Source organism: Cherax quadricarinatus, chromosome 2 (genome assembly GCF_038502225.1).
Source record: "Cherax quadricarinatus isolate ZL_2023a chromosome 2, ASM3850222v1, whole genome shotgun sequence".
Taxonomy (NCBI): domain Eukaryota; kingdom Metazoa; phylum Arthropoda; class Malacostraca; order Decapoda; family Parastacidae; genus Cherax; species Cherax quadricarinatus.
Genome location: NC_091293.1, coordinates 23,145,190 through 23,160,566, shown reverse-complemented (window position 1 = coordinate 23,160,566; position 15,377 = coordinate 23,145,190). Strand labels below are relative to the sequence as shown.

The following is a 15,377-nucleotide window of genomic DNA, read 5'->3' as shown; positions in this document are numbered from 1 at the left end:
TTGCAGTGCTTGATGAACACAGAGTTCCATGAGTCTGGCCCTGGGGCAGAGTGCATGGGCATGTCATTTATCGCCTGTTCGAAGTCATTTGGCGTCAGGATAACATCGGATAGGCTTGTGTTAATCAAATTTTGTGGCTCTCTCATAAAAAATTCATTTTGATCTTCGACTCTCAGTCTGGTTAGCGGCTTGTGACATATATCTCTCTCAGTGTATATGTGACATATACCTCTTTCAGTGTATATGTGACATACACCTCTCTCAGTGTATATGTGACATACACCTCTCTCAGTGTATATGTGACATACATCTCTTTCAGTGTATATGTGACATATACCTCTTTCAGTGTATATGTGACATATACCTCTTTCAGTGTATATGTGACATATACCTCTTTCAGTGTATATGTGACATATACCTCTTTCAGTGTATATGTGACATATACCTCTTTCAGTGTATATGTGACATATACCTCTCTCAGTGTATATGTGACATATATCTCTCTCAGTGTATATGTGACATATACCTCTTTCAGTGTATATGTGACATACACCTCTCTCAGTGTATATGTGACATATATCTCTCTCAGTGTATATGTGACATATACCTCTCTCAGTGTATATGTGACATACACCTCTCTCAGTGTATATGTGACATACACCTCTCTCAGTGTATATGTGACATACACCTCTCTCAGTGTATATGTGACATATACCTCTCTCAGTGTATATGTGACATATATCTCTCTCAGTGTATATGTGACATATACCTCTTTCAGTGTATATGTGACATATACCTCTTTCAGTGTATATGTGACATACACCTCTCTCAGTGTATATGTGACATACATCTCTTTCAGTGTATATGTGACATATACCTCTTTCAGTGTATATGTGACATATACCTCTTTCAGTGTATATGTGACATATACCTCTCTCAGTGTATATGTGACATATATCTCTCTGTGTATATGTGACATATAGTGTATATGTGACTCTCTCAGTGTATATGTGACATATACCTCTTTCAGTGTATATGTGACATACACCTCTCTCAGTGTATATGTGACATACACCTCTCTCAGTGTATATGTGACATACACCTCTCTCAGTGTATATGTGACATATACCTCTCTCAGTGTATATGTGACATACACCTCTCTCAGTGTATGTGTGACATACACCTCTCTCAGTGTATATGTGACATATACCTCTTTCAGTGTATATGTGACATACACCTCTCTCAGTGTATATGTGACATACACCTCTCTCAGTGTATATGTGACATACACCTCTCTCAGTGTATATGTGACTTACACCTCTCTCAGTGTATATGTGACATACACCTCTCTCAGTGTATATGTGACATACACCTCTCTCAGTGTATATGTGACATACACCTCTCTCAGTGTATATGTGACATACACCTCTTTCAGTGTATATGTGACATATATCTCTCTCAGTGTATATGTGACATATACCTCTTTCAGTGTATATGTGACATACACCTCTCTCAGTGTATATGTGACATATACCTCTTTCAGTGTATATGTGACATATACCTCTCTCAGTGTATATATGACATACACCTCTCTCATTGTATGTGTGACATATACCTCTCTCAGTGTATGTGGCATATACCTCTCTCAGTGTATATGTGACATACACCTTTCTCAGTGTATGTGACATATACCTCTCTCAGTGTATATGTGACATACACCTCTCTCAGTGTATATGTGACATACACCTCTCTCAGTGTATATGTGACATACACCTCTTTCAGTGTATATGTGACATATATCTCTCTCAGTGTATATGTGACATATACCTCTTTCAGTGTATATGTGACATACACCTCTCTCAGTGTATATGTGACATATACCTCTTTCAGTGTATATGTGACATATACCTCTCTCAGTGTATATATGACATACACCTCTCTCATTGTATGTGTGACATATACCTCTCTCAGTGTATGTGGCATATACCTCTCTCAGTGTATATGTGACATACACCTTTCTCAGTGTATGTGACATATACCTCTCTCAGTGTATATGTGACATACACCTCTCTCAGTGTATGTGACATACACCTCTCTCAGTGTATGTGACATATACCTAAATGTAAGGCATGTACATACGAGAATGTTGTGGTAATGGGAGGTTTCAACTATAGACAGATTGACTGGAGCAATTTGACAGGAAATTTAGAGTCAGGTGACTTTCTTGATAGGATTCAGGATTGTTTTTTAAAACAGTTTGTGACAGAGCCAACTAGGGGGAATAACCTCCTTGACTTGGTTCTTGCCAGTAGGAAAACACTAATTAATAATCTTGAGGTTAATGATGAGCTTGGAGAAAGTGATCACAAATCACTCAGTTTTAATATATCATGGAATTCCCCTGATAATGGCAATCAAGTCTCTGTCCCTGACTTCCGCTTGGCTGATTTCATAGGATTGAAAAATTACTTAGGTGGGCTGAACTGGAATGACCTGACTAAGGGTCAGGTAGGTGGTGATGGTTGCCGATATGATGCTTTCCAGGGCATAGTTCTAGCTGCTCAGTCAAATTATGTTCCAAATAGGGAAATCAGATCAAACAAAAATGATCCTAAATGGATGAACAATAGATTAAAATATCTGATTGGTCAAAAGAGAGGCATATATAGGCAAATCAAAAGAGGAGAGGGGCAATTAAGAAATCGATATATTCAGTTAAAGAGAGAAATAAAAAAGGGAATTAGAAAAGCAAAAAGAGATTATGAGGTTAAAGTTGCAAGAGAATCGAAGACTAACCCAAAAGGATTCTTTCAGGTATACAGAAGTAAGATCAGGGACAAGATAGGCCCACTCAAAAGTTCCTCGGGTCAGCTCACTGACAGTGATAAGGAAATGTGTAGAATTTTTAACACATACTTCCTCTCAGTTTTTACACAGGAGGATACCAGCGATATTCCAGTAATGATAAATTATGTAGAACATGACGATAATAAACTGTGCACGATTAGGGTCACAAGTGACATGGTCCTTAGGCAAATAGATAAATTAAAACCTAACAAATCCCCAGGCCCTGATGAACTGTATGCAAGGGTTCTAAAGGAATGTAAAGAGGAGCTTAGCACACCTTTGGCTAATCTTTTCAACATATCACTACAAACTGGCATGGTGCCAGATAAGTGGAAAATGGCAAATGTGATACCTATTTTCAAAACAGGTGACAGGTCCTTAGCTTCGAACTATAGACCAATAAGCCTAACCTCCATAGTGGGGAAATTTATGGAATCAATAATTGCCGAGGCAGTTCGTAGCCACCTTGAAAAGCATAAATTAATCAACGAATCTCAGCATGGTTTTACAAAGGGGCGTTCCTGCCTTACATAAGAACATAAGAACATAAGAAAGGAGGAACACTGCAGCAGGCCTGCTGGCCCATACTAGGCAGGTCCTTTACAATTCATCCCACTAACAAACATTTGACCAACCCAATTTTCAATGCCACCCAAGAAACAAGCTCCGATGTGCAAGTCCCTCTCAAATCCAGCCCATCCCACTCATGTACTTATCCAACCTAAATTTGAAACTACCCAAAGTCCTAGCCTCAATAACCCAACTAGGTAGACTGTTCCACTCATCAACTACCCTATTTCCAAACCAATACTTTCCTATGTCCTTTCTAAATCTAAACTTATCTAATTTAAATCCATTACTGCGGGTTCTCTCTTGGAGAGATATCCTCAAGACCTTGTTAATATCCCCTTTATTAATACCTATCTTCCACTTATACACTTCGATCAGGTCTCCCCTCATTCTTCGTCTAACAAGTGAATGTAACTTAAGAGTCTTCAATCTTTCTTCATAAGGAAGATTTCTAATGCTATGTATTAATTTAGTCATCCTACGCTGAATGTTTTCTAACGAATTTATGTCCATTCTGTAATATGGAGACCAGAATTGAGCTGCATAATCTAGGTGAGGCCTTACTAATGATGTATAAAGCTGCAGTATGACCTCTGGACTTCTGTTGCTTACACTTCTTGATATAAATCCCAGTAATCTATTTGCCTTATTACGTACGCTTAGGCATTGCTGTCTTGGTTTAAGGTTGCTGTTTACCATAACCCCCAAGTCCTTTTCGCAATCTGTATGGCTAAGTTCTACATTATTTAACTTGTAAGTGCTAGGGTTATGGATACTCCCGAGCTTCAGAACCTTGCATTTATCTACATTGAACTGCATCTGCCACTTTTCTGACCAAAAGTAGAGTTTGTCTAAATCCTCCTGAAGTTCCCTAACATCTACGTTTGAATCAATTATCCTACCTATCTTCGTGTCATCGGCGAATTTGCTCATATCACTAGTAATTCCTTCATCAAGATCATTGATATATATTATAAACAACAACGGGCCCAAGACTGATCCCTGTGGAACGCCACTTGTTACTGATCCCCACTCGGATTTAACCCCATTTATGGACACTCTCTGCTTCCTGTCTGTGAGCCATGATTCAATCCACGAGAGCACTCTTCCCCCAATGCCATGAGCTGGTACTTTCTTCAACAGTCTTTGGTGCGGAACTCTATCAAATGCCTTACTAAAATCTAAGTAAATAATATCAAATTCTTTATCGTGGTCAACAGCCTCAAAAGCTTTACTGAAGAAAGTTAATAAATTAGTTAGACAAGACCGGCCTCTTGTGAATCCATGCTGAGTATCATTAATCAAGCTATGCTTATCGAGATGGCTTCTTATAATTTGAGCTATAATTGACTCTAGTAATTTGCCTACAATTGAGGTCAGGCTTATTGGGCGGTAATTTGACGGTAACGACTTGTCCCCTGTTTTAAAAATAGGAATTACATTAGCCATCTTCCACATATCAGACACTACACCTGTTTGAAGAGATAAATTAAAAATATTAGTTAATGGTTCACAGACTTCCATTTTGCATTCCTTTAGAACCCTTGAAAAAACCTCATCAGGACCCGGTGACTTATTTTGCTTCAGTCGGTCTATCTGCTTCACAACCATTTCACTAGTGACTGTGATGTTACATAATTTATCTTCTTCTGGCCCACTATAAAAATTAATTACCGGAATATTATTAGTGTCTTCCTGTGTAAAAACCGAGAGAAAATAATTATTTAAAATCGAGCACATTTCATTCTCTTTGCCAAGCCCATGATGACACTCTTCAGGTCACTTGTTCTATCTAGGCTGGAATATTGCTGCACTCTAACAGCACCTTTCAAGGCAGGTGAAATTGCCGACCTAGAAAATGTACAGAGAACTTTCACGGCGCGCATAACGGAGATAAAACACCTCAATTACTGGGAGCGCTTGAGGTTTCTAAACCTGTATTCCCTGGAACGCAGGAGGGAGAGATACATGATTATATACACCTGGAAAATCCTAGAGGGACTAGTACCAAACTTGCACACGAAAATCACTCACTACGAAAGCAAAAGACTTGGCAGACGATGCACCATCCCCCCAATGAAAAGCAGGGGTGTCACTAGCACGTTAAGAGACCATACAATAAGTGTCAGGGGCCCGAGACTGTTCAACTGCCTCCCAGCACACATAAGGGGGATTACCAACAGACCCCTGGCAGTCTTCAAGCTGGCACTGGACAAGCACCTAAAGTCAGTTCCTGATCAGCCGGGCTGTGGCTCGTACGTTGGTTTGCGTGCAGCCAGCAGCAACAGCCTGGTTGATCAGGCGCTGATCCACCAGGAGGACTGGTCACAGACCGGGCCGCGGGGGCGTTGACCCCCGAAACTCTCTCCAGGTAAGTAAGATGCCCATAGTTATTTTTAAGGGGACCTATCTTATCTCTGACTTTTGTTCTATATACCTGGAAAAAACTTTTTGGGTTAGTTTTAGAATCCCTAGCAACTTTAATTTCATAGTCCCTTTTAGCTTTTCTTATCCCCTTTTTAATGTCCCTCTTAATGTCAATATACTGATTCATAAGATGACCCTCACCTCTTTTGATACGCCTATAAATTCCTTTCTTATGCCCTAGTAGATATTTCAGCCTATTATTCATCCATTTTGGGTCATTTCTATTTGATCTAATTTCTTTATAAGGGATAAATGTTCTTTGAGCAGCATGTATTGTGTTCAGAAAACTGTCATATTGATAGCTCTCTTCGTTACGCCAGTCAACAGATGATAAGTGTTCTCTAAGCCCATCGTAATCTGCTAAGCGAAAATCTGGGACTGTTACTGAGTTATCCCTACTATCATACTTCCATTCAATTCTAAATGTAATTGATTTGTGGTCGCTAGCACCCAGTTCCTCTGAAACTTCCAAATTATTAACAAGGGGTCCAAATTATTAACAATTTGTTAACTTTTTTCACTAAGGTATTTGAGGAGGTAGATCATGGTAATGAATATGATATTGTGTACATGGACTTCAGTAAGGCTTTTGACATGGTCCCACATCTGGAGTTTACCTGGAGTTTACCTGAAGAGAGTTCCGGGGGTCAACGCCCCCGCGGCCCGGTCTGTGACCAGGCCTCCTGGTGGATCAGAGCCTGATCAACCAGGCTGTTACTGCTGGCTGCACGCAAACCAACGTACGAGCCACAGCCCGGCTGATCAGGAACCGACTTTAGGTGCTTGTCCAGTGCCAGCTTGAAGACTGCCAGGGGTCTGTTGGTAATCCCCCTTATGTATGCTGGGAGGCAGTTGAACAGTCAGAGACTATTGAGGAAAATTAAGGCACATGGAATAGGAAGAGAAATTTTTTCCTGGATAGAGGCATGGTTGACAAATAGGCAGCAGAGAGTTTCCATAAATGGGGAGAAATCAGGGTGGGGAAGCGTCACGAGCGGTGTTCCACAGGGGTCAGTGTTGGGCCCCCTGCTGTTCACAATCTACATAAACGACATAGATGAGGGCATAAAGAGCGACATCGGCAAGTTTGCCGATGACACCAAAATAGGCCGTCGAATTCATTCTGACGAGGACATTAGAGCACTCCAGGAAGATTTGAATAGACTGATGCAGTGGTCGGAGAAGTGGCAGATGCAGTTTAATATAGACAAATGCAAAGTTCTAAATGTTGGACAGGACAATAACCATGCCACATGTAAACTAAATAATGTAGATCTTAATATTACGGATTGCGAAAAAGATTTAGGAGTTCTGGTTAGCAGTAATCTGAAACCAAGACAACAGTGCATAAGTGTTCGCAATAAAGCTAATAGAATCCTTGGCTTTATATCAAGAAGCATAAATAATAGGAGTCCTCAGGTTGTTCTTCAACTCTATACATCCTTGGTTAGGCCTCATTTAGATTATGCTGCACAGTTTTGGTCACCGTATTACAGAATGGATATAAATTCTCTGGAAAATGTACAAAGGAGGATGACAAAGTTGATCCCATGTATCAGAAACCTTCCCTATGAGGATAGACTAAGGGCCCTGAATCTTCACTCTCTAGAAAGACGTAGAATTAGGGGGGATATGATTGAGGTGTATAAATGGAAGACAGGAATAAATAAAGGGGATGTAAATAGTGTGCTGAAAATATCTAGCCTAGACAGGACTCGCAGCAATGGTTTTAAGCTGGAAAAATTCAGATTCAGGAAGGATATAGGAAAGTACTGGTTTGGTAATAGAGTTGTGGATGAGTGGAACAAACTCCCAAGTACCGTTATAGAGGCCAGAACGTTGTGTAGCTTTAAAAATAGGTTGGATAAATACATGAGTAGATGTGGGTGGGTGTGAGTTAGACCTGATAGCTTGTGCTACCAGGTCGGTTGCCGTGTTCCTCCCTTAAGTCAATGTGACCTGACCTGACTAGGTTGGGTGCATTGGCTTAAGCCGGTAGGAGACTTGGACCTGCCTCGCATGGGCCAGTAGGCCTTCTGCAGTGTTCCTTCGTTCTTATGTTCTTATGTTCTTATAATGTAATTTAATAGTGTGTTTTTTATCTTCAGTTTTATTTTGAGAAATTCACAGCTTAAGCAAAGCATTTAATTTTTTTTGTTCTCTATTTCTTTACAACAGAGAAGTTGCGTGTGACGCAAGCCTGTGACGCAAGTCTGTGACGCAAGTCTCTGTACAAACGCTAGTGTGTCCCCCAGGCGTGACGGCACTCCAGGAGCCAGAGCTCAACTTCCCCACTGCTGCGGCACACCAGTTAACAGTCTGATCACTCATAACAATCTATCAGTCTACCGCTCATAGCAATCTATCAGCCTTTCACTCATAATCTATCAGTCTACCACTCATAACAGTCTACCCGTCTACCACTCATATAACAGTCTACCTGTCTACCACTCATAACAATCTATCGGTCTACCACTGATAACAATCTACCACCAACAATCTACCACTAACAATCTACCACTTATAACAATCTACCACTAACAATCTACCACTAATAACAATCTACCACTAACAATCTACCACTTATAACAATCTACCACTAACAATCTACCACTTATAACAATCTACCACTAACAATCTACCACTAACAATCTACCACTTATAACAATCTACCACTAACAATCTACCACTAACAATCTACCACTTATAACAATCTACCACTAACAATCTACCACTAACAATCTACCACTTATAACAATCTACCACTAACAATCTACCACTAACAATCTACCACTTATAACAATCTACCACTAACAATCTACCACTAACAATCTACCACTAACAATCTACCACTAACAATCTACCTGTCATCAAGACCTGACTGACACTGTTTATTTTCTCTGTCTTCTCCGTGGATGGAGACATCCACAACAATTCTTCTGGAGCCAATCATAGCGAAGGAAATCAGCCTGTGATGTCAGAAGCATTGTGACATCACTCAGAAAACGAATCACAGCACAGTTCAACATCCCGTGACTTCATAAAAATTGTGACGTCACTCAGACATCGAATCACAGTACAGCATATCAGCCTGTGACGTCAGAAACGCTGTGACGTCACTCTCAACGAACCAATCACGACACTACGACAGGGCTGACGCCTCGAGTATTGTGACGTCACCCTAGAGACGCAAACTACGACACAACGACTAAACATGTTTCTACGACTGCTGATGCAGCTGGCTGTTGCTGCTACAGGTGAGTTAGCATCACGTGTAGTAATTAACCTCAGTGGTGTAGGTAAGTCAGCGGGTACCAGCTGGTCAACCTGCACCACTCCACTCACTAACTTTAATAAACAACTAAAAATCTCTTATATACCCGTTAAAACTATTAAAATTTTATATATATATATATATATATATATATATATATATATATATATATATATATATATATATATATATACATACATACATACCTTTGGTGTAAATTGTGGGACCCACAGCCTCGGAGAAGCGGATAAAAGGCTTCAAGGAAGAATATTTGGATTTCTTCCTGAAGCCGTTTAAATATTCCACTTCCCCTACCACCCCATCTTTTCATTCTTTTTTACCAATAGGTATATTTTATTACATAATATGGTTCAAAAAGGTTTAAGAGATACATTGTTGATATAAAGATGGCAAATACAGTACATGAGATGTGAGAGATACATGTCTAGTACATATTGTTACATGTTTGTCACTGATTATAATGCGACAATGTCATCCAGCTCTTCAGAACTGCGGCGAGTGACCAAAATACAGCAGGCATTACCCCTCTGAACAGCAGCGCTGAGTCGCTGGAACAGAAAACTAGCTGCCCTGGGATCTCTAGTTACCCTGATGAGTCTTTTGTCTAGCTCGTTAAGGAACTTAGATGCACTCTTTCCCCATGAGCCAAGGGTCTCTGAGCCTATGGGAACAAACATATAATGATGGGCAAGTTCTCCATATTTTCTAGACTTTTGGGACTCACTGGAGCTGGCGGCTGCCCCTCCTTCCTCCCTGGTGTATTGGAGATAGGTATCATCCAAGGTAGATGCACATGTGTAGTCCCACGCCACCTGCTTACCGTCTGTCCAGGCTTGAAGCATGATACCATCTGGACGCTTCTGGCTGCCATCAGATCTGCATAGTTGGGGTGGCTCCCCTACTGCTGGGCATCCGGCTGTTGTGAGGCTCCTTTTGATAATGTTATTAACCTCCTCATGTCTTGCAAATTTTCCTTCGGATTTACCGCACACAATACCATGGTGCCCGAATCTGTCTGCTGCTTCACTGCCACAAATACAAATGTTTTCGGCGAGAATAGGGGAGGCAAGTCGAAGGGCAACACCAATGTGGATGGTCTGTGGGTCGAGCCGTGTGCCGAATCTGGAGTTGGGAACAGCCAACAGAAAGTTCCCTGCATTAGGAGCTCTCACCGCCAGGAGGCGGGCTCTATCCTTCCCTGACACACTATGAATCATTGTTGAGGCTATTTTCTTCACTATCGGGCCATCCCAGTGCGACTGTTTGTAGTTGTTGGGGGGAGCAGGTCTGGTTTCAAAGCCCGTTAGATTATCCCAGAACATGGCTCCGTCAATGAACTTTTGGTCCTGGACTCCAATCTTGTCCCTAAGAGGTTCAGGGAGAATTTCTGGTACAAGCCCTCTGGATGCAATATATGAGGACATAAAAGCAGGTAGCGCAATCTGTGATGACTTGCGGACACCAATGCCTCCTAGTCTGACTGGAAGTGTAGCTTGGTTCCACTGCCCGTCTTCTAGAGTAAGGTTAAGTACTTTCGTAAAAATCTGCCTCAGGATACTGTCATATTCGTGCCGTATAGTGTTATCATATCAAGGTGCACATCTTAGGAAATATATCAACCTGGGCAGAATCATGCACTTTGTGAGAAGGTACAAGGCATCGTGGGTGTCAAGATTGCCTATTCGTTGTTCCATTCTCCTTAACTCTTCCAATTTCTTCCTGAGGATTGTGTCAATGGCATCGCTTCCCAGAGGTTCTCCAAGCAAGACGCTATTTGTCGGGACAATGGCTGATGCTTCTGGTAGTTTGGATCTCACTGCATTTATCACTTGTTGACTGACTGAGATGATTTCACATTTGGATGGATTCAGGATGAGACCTATTTCCTGTCCCCGTGTCATCACCTGTGTAAGATCATCAAGGAGAGACTCCTTTGTACCTGCTATTGTGCCATCATCCAGGAACCAGATGTTTAGCTCACTGGTCAGTCTGACTGTGATTTCCCTAACAGCTATACAGAAGAGAAATGGTGGGAGAGGATCCCCTTCCTGGACCCTCTGATGATGTGATTTCATGCTCTCCAAACAGGAACATTGATTCCTTGCTATATCCAGCTGAAACAAAGGGGAAGAGACCAGGGAAATGTTTTTGTGCCGCTGCTAACACCACGTCTCTTTTCAGGAGATTAAATGCATTCTTGAAGTCTAATTTTGCCACTGCATTGTCCTCAGGCAGGTTGTTGATATATATAACAATGCTCTTCTTGCCGAATAAGGCAAGCGAAAATTTGTGTATGCAATAATTTAGCAAAAATAATTCTGAACATAACGAAAAAATATATTTTATTGTGTTTGTTTATTATTAAATTATTGTAAACTTATCTAAAATATATTTAGTTGGATTAGGCTCAATTGCATTACGCTAGTTATAATAAGGTTAGGAAAGTTTTCTAAGATTCTTTTGGTATAAAATTATTAATTTTTAAATTAACAAAAATGAAAAAAATATATATCTCAACATATAAGAGAAAATTTTAGAAAGAACCTAATTTTAAATGAGTTCTGTGGAGACAAAGAACTTTGTCCTTGGAGGCAAAGAGGGGAATGTATGAGAGTATAGTTTTACCAACGCTCTTATATGGGTGTGAAGCGTGGGTGATGAATGTTGCAGCGAGGAGAAGGCTGGAGGCAGTGGAGATGTCATGTCTGAGGGCAATGTGTGGTGTGAATATAATGCAGAGAATTCGTAGTTTGGAAGTTAGGAGGAGGTGCGGGATTACCAAAACTGTTGTCCAGAGGGCTGAGGAAGGGTTGTTGAGGTGGTTCGGACATGTAGAGAGAATGGAGCGAAACAGAATGACTTCAAGAGTGTATCAGTCTGTAGTGGAAGGAAGGCGGGGTAGGGGTCGGCCTAGGAAGGGTTGGAGGGAGGGGGTAAAGGAGGTTTTGTGTGCGAGGGGCTTGGACTTCCAGCAGGCATGCGTGAGCGTGTTTGATAGGAGTGAATGGAGACAAATGGTTTTTAATACTTGACGTGCTGTTGGAGTGTGAGCAAAGTAACATTTATGAAGGGATTCAGGGAAACCGGCAGGCCGGACTTGAGTCCTGGAGATGGGAAGTACAGTGCCTGCACTCTGAAGGAGGGGTGTTAATGTTGCAGTTTAAAAACTGTAGTGTAAAGCACCCTTCTGGCAAGACAGTGATGGAGTGAATGATGGTGAAAGTTTTTCTTTTTCGGGCCACCCTGCCTTGGTGGGAATCGGCCGGTGTGATAATAAAAATAAAAAAAAAAATAATATATATATATATATATATATATATATATATATATATATATATATATATATATATATATATATATATATATATATATATATCAAATAAGATCACAGTAAACAGGTGATTTTAAAATATGCAAAACAACCACTGTGCAAGAGTAGTGAAATTCCAAGCGCTTTCGTGACTACTCACATTGTCAAGGAACTATGAGTTCCTCGACAATGTGAGTAGTCACGAAAGAGCTTGGAATTTCACTACTCTTGCACAGTGGTTGTTTTGCATATATATATATATATATATATATATATATATATATATATATATATATATATATATATATATATATATATATATATGTATTCTGAGCACCTCTGCAAAAGCAGTGATAATGTGTGAGTGTGGTGAAAGTGTTGAATGATGAAAGTATTTTCTTTTTGGGCATTTTCTTTCTTTTTTGGGCCACCCTGCCTCGGTGGGAGACGGCCGACTTGTTAAAATATATATATATATATATATATATATATATATATATATATATATATATATATATATATATATATATATATATATATATATATATATATATATATATATATATATTTATATATATATATATATACATACACACACACACACACACACACACACACACACACACACACACACACACACACACACACACACACACACACACACACACACACACACACACACACACACATCAAAGGCGGTGGGTCCAGACAACATCTCTCCGTGAGTCCTTAAAGAGGGAGCAGAGACATTGTGTGTACCATTAACAAAGATCTTCAACACATCATTTGAAACTGGGCAACTCCCCGAGGTATGGAAGATGGCAAATGTAGTCCCAATTTTTAAAAAGGGAGACAGACATGAGGCACTAAACTACAGACCTGTATCACTAACGTGTATAGTATGCAAGGTCATGGAGAAGATCATCAGGAGGAGAGTGGTGGAGCACCTGGAAAGAAACAAGTGTATAATTGACAACCAGCATGGTTTCAGGGAAGGAAAATCCTGTGTCAAACCTATTAGAGTTTTATGACAAGTTGACAGAAGTAAGACAAGAGAGAGAGGGGTGGATCGACTGCATTTTTTTGGACTGCAAGAAGGCCTTCGACACAGTTCCTTACAAGAGGTTACTGCAAAAGCTAGAGGATCAGGCACACATAACAGGAAAAGCACTGCAATGGATAAGAGAATACCTTATAGGGAGGCAACAACGAGTCATGGTACGTGACGAGGTGTCAAAGTGGGCGCCTGTGACAAGCGGGGTTCCACAGGGGTCAGTCCTAGGACCTGTGCTGTTCTTGGTATATGTGAATGACATAACGGAAGGGATAGACTCAGAAGTGTCCTTGTTTGCGGACGATGTGAAGTTAATGAGAAGAATCAAATCGGATGAGGATCAGGCAGGACTACAAAGAGACCTGGACAGGCTACAAGCCTGGTCCAGCAACTGGCTCCTTGAGTTTAACCCCGCCAAATGCAAACTCATGAAGATTGGGGAAGGGCAAAGAAGACCGCAGACACAATATAGTTTAGATGGCCAAAGTCTGCAAACCTCACTCAAGGAAAAAGATCTGGGGGTGAGTATAACACCGAGCATATCTCCTGAGGCGCACATCAATCAGATAACTGCTGCAGCATACGGGCGCCTGGCAAACCTACGGATAGCGTTCCGATACCTCAGTAAGGAGTCGTTCAAGACTCTGTATACCATTTACGTCAGGCCCATACTGGAGTATGCAGCACCAGTTTGGAATCCACACCTAGTCAAGCACGTCAAGAAATTAGAGAAAGTGCAAAGGTTTGCAACAAGACTAGTGCCAGAGCTACGGGGATTGTCCTACGAAGAAAGGTTGAGGGAAATCGGCCTGATGACACTGGAGGCCAGGAGGGTCAGGGGAGACATGATAACGACATATAAAATACTGCGCGGAATAGACGAGGTGGAGAAAGACGGGATGTTCCAGAGATGGGACACAGACACAAGAGGTCACAATTGGAAGTTGAAGACTCAGATGAATCAAAGGGATGTTAGGAAGTATTTCTTCAGTCATTGAGTAGTCAAGCCGTGGAATAGCCTAGAAAGTGACGTAGTGGAGGCGGGAACCATACATAGTTTTAAGGCGAGGTATGATAAAGCTCATGGGGCAGGGAGAGAGAGGACCTAGTAGCAATCAGTGAAGAGGCGGGGCCAGGAGCTATGACTCGACCCCTGCAACTACAAATAGGTGAGTACAAATAGGTGAGTACACACACGAAGCCAAGAGAGAATGGACCTAGTAGCGACCAAGCAAACAAGCAGGACCAGGAGCTGAGCCTCAACCCCTGCAAGCACACATAAGTAAGTACATACAGGTAAGCACACACACAAATATAGAGCAGTTGTGGTGGCAGTGATGAGCACTCGTAGCCTCACACACGCCAGTGATGAGCACTCGTAGCCTCACACACGCCAGTGATGAGCACTCGTAGCCTCACACACGCCAGTGATGAGCACTCGTAGCCTCACACACGCCAGTGATGAGCACTCGTGATGAGCACTCGTAGCCTCTCACACGGCTGTGATGAGCACTCGTAGCCTCACACACGCCAGTGATGAGCACTCGTAGCCTCACACACGCCAGTGATGAGCACTCGTAGCCTCACACACGCCAGTGATGAGCACTCGTAGCCTCACACACGCCAGTGATGAGCACTCGTAGCCTCACACACGCCAGTGATGAGCACTCGTAGCCTCACACACACCAGTGATGAGCACTCGTAGCCTCACACACACCAGTGATGAGCACTCGTAGCCTCACACACGCCAGTGATGAGCACTCGTAGCCTCACACACGCCAGTGATGAGCACTCGTAGCCTCACACACACCAGTGATGAGCACTCGTAGCCTCACACACGCCAGTGATGAGCACTCGTAGCCTCACACACGCCA

General features: G+C 41.6%; 1 protein-coding gene across 9 annotated transcripts in view; it reads left to right on the top strand.

The window, feature by feature from the left end:
* The window catches only part of LOC128693596 (uncharacterized protein C05D11.1-like), a gene marked incomplete at its 3' end in the record, with an annotated part of 686,932 nt that overhangs the window by 475,064 nt on the left and 196,491 nt on the right, over window positions 1-15,377 (top strand). For all 9 annotated transcript variants that reach the window (XM_070087698.1, XM_070087675.1, XM_070087712.1 and 6 more), the window contains 1 exon segment: window positions 8,023-9,101. In XM_070087698.1, the coding sequence (XP_069943799.1) occupies window positions 9,059-9,101 (43 nt within the window).